The sequence below is a fragment of the Kryptolebias marmoratus genome, linkage group LG15 (genome assembly GCF_001649575.2).
Source record: "Kryptolebias marmoratus isolate JLee-2015 linkage group LG15, ASM164957v2, whole genome shotgun sequence".
NCBI lineage: Eukaryota > Metazoa > Chordata > Actinopteri > Cyprinodontiformes > Rivulidae > Kryptolebias > Kryptolebias marmoratus.
Window position 1 is genome coordinate 32815054 of NC_051444.1, and position 5474 is coordinate 32820527.

Here is a 5474-nt window from a genome sequence, read left to right on the forward strand (position 1 = left end):
GCTCAAAGGTTCTTGTCTCTTGCACTGATTTTTTCCTTTAACATTGTGAAGCTCTACTTAGAACCTTCTTAAGATCCAATAGTGCAAAATGCAAATTCTTGCAATTCTTTGACTGGTCTTAAGATTTTGATCAGGAGTGTATGTCTGTGACTCTTAGGTCACCATTACACAACTCCTTGTCCTTTTTAAATCAGATTTATTTGTTCATATTTGTTCTCCGTCCACACAATTTTACAAAAAGAGCTTAAATATCTATGGCACTAGGTGGTGAGAACAACCACATTAACATCATATCAAAATACGAAGAAAAAACAAAAAACATTCTTAGCAAAGTCATACAATTCTTTTATAGAATAATGACTTTTTGGGACAGGTTGTTTAGAATAAGGATTAAGATAAACAGGCAAATAGTAATAATGATAATAATCAGAGCTGGTGCCTCTGCACGGACACAGGGTCATATATCTGCTGGAATTTGTTCTTATAGCAAATGCATGAGTCCAAAGTGGTAATTGTTTTGTACCCAAATGGTACAAATTTTATTGCCATTGTGGCAATAAAATGGTAATGGCTGGGAATGAAATTACTACCAGTGGGTACAAGGTGGGAGTAGATTTGAATTTATTAGAAGTAAAGAAGCTGTGGTTGCTCAAATTTGAACATTTTGTTAAAAAAAAAAAAAAATAGAGCAGTAGAAATATTGGTATAACCACCACCCAAACACAGTAACCCCTATCACGTCAGCCTGTCCACCTACCTGCAGGCTACGCTGGCCCGGTACTGCCAACTTCTTGGACCTTTGTTGACCGAGCCCCCGAACTTGAGCCAGCTCCTCCTCCAACTCCTGCTGCCGAGTGGCCATTGCTGGATCGGAGCAGCCAGGAAAGAACCAGTCATCCTCAATCAGTTTTGTGCCACAGGAATAGGAGGAGGGGAAAGGTTGAGGAATGTGTTTTGGGATGTATGGTGAAAATAAAGCGAACTGGACAAATGTATAGCAGTGAGAAGGGAAGAGAAATAATTTTTAATAAGTTGAAAAAAATGAGGAGTTGGTAGGAAGCATGATGGCAGAGATGGTGGTGGTGAAGAGTATGAGGACTTTTGAAAAACAACAAATATATTTTGCAACACAGAAATGCTTAACTCTGCTGTGGAAACACTGAGAGAGAAAGAGTGAAACAGCAAGAGAAGCGAGAAGGCAGAGAAGAAAAGGAACCAAGGATGGAGACAGACTCCAGGTACGTATTTGAATAATGTGTGTGTGGACCTGAGAAACACTTCAAAAGCAAAATTCTGGTCAAAGCCATGCACGTCTAATCTACATAGCAAAGAAAAACAGGATTCAAACATGTGGGAGACAGGAAGTACAAGTGGCAGTAGGAGGAAGAAGAACAACCATTTTTATGAGTCATATTTCAAGCCAATATTTCATCTTTGTGTCTTCGACAGAGAAATCAGACAGGTGTAAATATGAGGGGGTACTTCCGGTTTGTTTTCATTCAGCAGCACAAGATGCAAGCAGGGCAATGTCTGAACTGATCAGAACACATGTTCCCATCAGTTTTGTGACAACAGGCTGATTTTTGATTAACAGGTGAGCAAAAGGCAGAAAATATCTTAAAGCAAAAGGTGGGGCAGAAAAGAAAAGGAGTTCAGTGTGTTAGGAAGCAGACAGTCTGTATATTAGGCAGTGTTTTAAGAAAAAAAATACATAACATAAATCAATCTACAAGGAGCCACTGTAACTGACAGTAAAAGCAAAGCAGAGATAATCTGCCTTCAGATTGCCATTTCACTTACAATGATTTCAGCAGTGTGCATAACAAATGTGTGGAAAAAATAACCACATCCCATTAAAAGTGTTGACTTTTTCCGTCATGGGTGCATGTAATAAATTCCCACTTTTTCTTTCATATTACATCAGAACATGAAAACAAAATAAAATGAAGATTCACAAAGTCAAAACAGTTTTAAACAATCATTCTGAAAATAGTGAATAATATAAACAAACTCAAATTTAATTTTTGTCTTTTTAAAAATTTAGGTTCCACACATAAGAACAACAAAAAAAAACATGGTCACTAGAATGGCCACTGACAATGCAGGATTTGTGGTCGCCATCTTGCTAGGTGCCACCGTGTATTGTTTAAATGTCAAATTCACACAGCCTTGAGTCATCAGTCCAAAAATGCATAAAAATTGTCTATTCTATTTAAACATAAAGTACATCATCCCTAATGTGAAAACAGAAAAATAATTCTGTGATGAACCTCCCACCAAGCCCAGTCAAGCATTAGAGGTGGCAAATTGTCAACCAGGCATGTTATCACTGCCACGATCAAATCACTAGTGGTCAGCCATCACGGCCAGCAAGGCATTCTCTGCTGGCCTAAACATTCAATGATTAGAGTCTGCGACACTAATTTTTTACATAAATACTTTTTTCCACAAAAATGTTTCATTTTTTTATTGCTTTTTTCCTTGCTTGCACAGCTTTTAGAAAAGTATGTTTATTTTAAAGCTTTTATCTAATCACAATTCAGCCATCACATGTCGCTATGGTCAAAAAAAATCTGCCTCTGAGTTTTCAAAATCATGAGTGCAGGCCATGGCAGCTTAAAATAAATGGCAACAAGATTGTTACTTTAACCAGTCAGATTTCAAGTTTGCAACACTACGGCCATCTTGCAGGCCCATGAAGATGTTTGTAGGTTTACGTCCTTTGATTGGATGATCAGAGAGTGCAGTAGTTGGAGCTAGCAAGGGACTTGAGTAGTGACTTGCAAAAACGAAACTAGCTAGCCTGTCCCAGTCTGACAGAGAGTTTATCTGCCACTTTCAATTTGCCGACTATGAGCACTACCCATGGCTCAGAGTCTTATACTCCAGTGCACCCTATAGTGCAGAAAATACAGTAGTGAACCCACCTTGAAGGGTGTTTGTTCATGCTGTATAATGCTCAATTAACAATCATATTATAATAATTACAATAATAATTAGTTTACTGTTCCTAGCACTCATGACTAACAGCCAAAACAGCTAAATAAAGCAGCCTAAAGAACATTTGTCCAATCTGATGAACTTCAATCTATCCGTTTCTAAGTTTTTCTATAAAAAGGTAGTGACTGTTGATCAGCAGTGACATGAACTATTTAGGCACTTAAAAGCTTCAAAGGAATGCTGTAGTTTTATTTGAAGCATTTTTTTTTTTTTAGCAAAAACATTTACGTTTCATTCCCTGCTAGTTAAAGAGAGATTACTTTAACTCAAAAGACGACTGGAGAATTGTGCAGAGCCTAAGTACCCAGATATGTAGCTTCATTCTCATGTTATGCATCCACATCTTGTATGACCAAGACTTAACTCACCAACAGATTTACTGTTTCCTAAGTGTAACAATCCTCTGTGTGCACAGACTGCATGTATTATGATCCTCAGTACCACAAACAGATTCCTTCACTCACCCTGCTGTGCCTCTGTATAGTGTACTGCCACTCCTCATAAACCTGCCAGTGCTTAGCATCAGTGTCATTCACTGATCTACAGGCACATTACCCACAGGACATTGGTTAAAAACAAGAAGTTATTACTCAGTCTACACTGCTTCTAATTGGGTCAAATATAGAGGATCAGGTAATGCATGACTCATGTAGCCTAAAGTTTGGAACTCTACACTGTCCAGTTTTAAATTGAAAAAGCTCCCCAGATGGAAAGTGAAACATCTTCAAATACAAAATAAAAGCCAAGTCTCTTTTTTTTTCAAATTATTTTTGGGAAATATGGCTCATGAGGTACAATGACTGGATAAAAGTTAAGTACAAGGAGGTAAACAGAGTGGCAGTACATTAAGGAACAAACTACATTCTGGTGAGCACTGGCCCACTCCGAGCACTGACTGAGATTGTTTACATTCAGGCTGCCTACAGGTGGATCTTGATGGAACTAATTAGGTGGTTGCTTATAACTTTAATGTCATCAGGGGCTCAAAGCAAAGGAAGAAATAACATATAAATCATGTATGAACCACTTTTCAGTTTTATATTTTTAGTATTATTTAAAATTACTTTTATTCCAACTTAACTTCATTATTCTGGAGTCTTTTCTATAGATTCATTACTTATAATCAGTTTGAAGATCTAAATAGAGCTTAGGTTGTGAGGCAACAGAAGAGGAAGAAACCGAGGGGGTAAATACTTTTGGACACCCTGCATATTCTTAAATAGTCCTCATTAGGTCAGCACACACAGCAAGACTACAATAAATAAAATGATTTTAGATGTTGCACTTTTGGTACTTTGAGTTTACAAAGAATAGAAGTGCAGCACAAAGATATGAAGAGATGCTCATTTTAGTTCTCTTCTCAGTGGTGCTGCGAATTTGTCCTTTCAGCAACAAAAGATTAATTAGGTCAATTTGACACCAGGATATTATTTTTGCAATAAAATATTTTGCATTTTCAGACAACAAATTTTAAGCGGGAAAAGGGAAACAGTGTAAGAGTAAAACAATAAAAGGGTAGAGTGATGTAAAACATAATGGGGGGGGGGGGCAGAAAGGTAGACTCTTCAGTGAATCATGTCACTGCACTGCCAGCAGCTCACCCTAGAAATCTCAAAGTCCAGAGAAACTGCAGCCAGTGCAGTGAAGCGTGAACTACACTGGAGGTTTAGAGGAGCCTGCATGCACAAAACTGATGGGAAACTGATCTGTGTGGCTGCTCCCATCCCTGGAGCAGGGGCTAGAGAAGGAGTCAGGACGGAGATGGAGATCCATGAGATGGGAGGCAGCACAGAGTAAACAAAAACTCCCACATGGCAATGGTGACAACAGGGAAAAATAAAGAAAAAGAAAGCAATGGTCAGTCAGACAACAGAGGACAAAGAAAACTCTAAAAGTCTCAATTAAGTTTGATACAGCTCACTGTGATATACTGGTACCGCTTCATACAATCTCATTAGGTTCTTGAGATATATGTTCAATATATTATAAAAACAAAAACAAACTACAGCCTAAAATACCTCCAAGCACTGATCATAACTTTACAGTTGTGTTTATAAAATTTATCCTTACAATGTGACTTTTTTTGGCACTGACTAAGGTGCCAGACTTTCTTGTCGTCTTTTGCAGTGATTTTGATCAATAGTACTCCAGACTTTCTGAACATCATTGCAAAGGTTTTGTATGGACTGGTAATTTTTTGCACACAGTTTCAGACCTTGTATCTGACCAGGACAGCATACTGTATTGTAAAGTGTGTGATTAAAAATTGGACCAGAGACAAAAAAGTGTCAAAGCTGAAAACTGTCCAGCAGATGAACAGCATTTGAAAGTCATCAATCAATCAATCAATCAAATTTTATTTGTATAGCACATTTCAGCAGCAAGGCATTTCAAGGTGCTTTACATAATTAAAAAACAAAATAAAAACAGCATGTGACAATGAAAAAACAGTAAGAAAGAGACAAACATCAAAA

The 5474-nt window shown here is 37.6% G+C and overlaps 1 protein-coding gene across 1 annotated transcript in view; it reads right to left on the reverse strand.

The window, feature by feature from the left end:
- Nucleotides 1-5474, reverse strand: part of LOC108243983 (golgin subfamily B member 1-like) — a 79321-nt gene that overhangs the window by 42122 nt on the left and 31725 nt on the right. The window contains exon 15 of the mRNA XM_025008966.2: nt 758-908. Within this exon, the coding sequence (XP_024864734.1) occupies nt 758-908 (151 nt within the window). The remainder of the gene's footprint in view (nt 1-757; nt 909-5474) is intronic.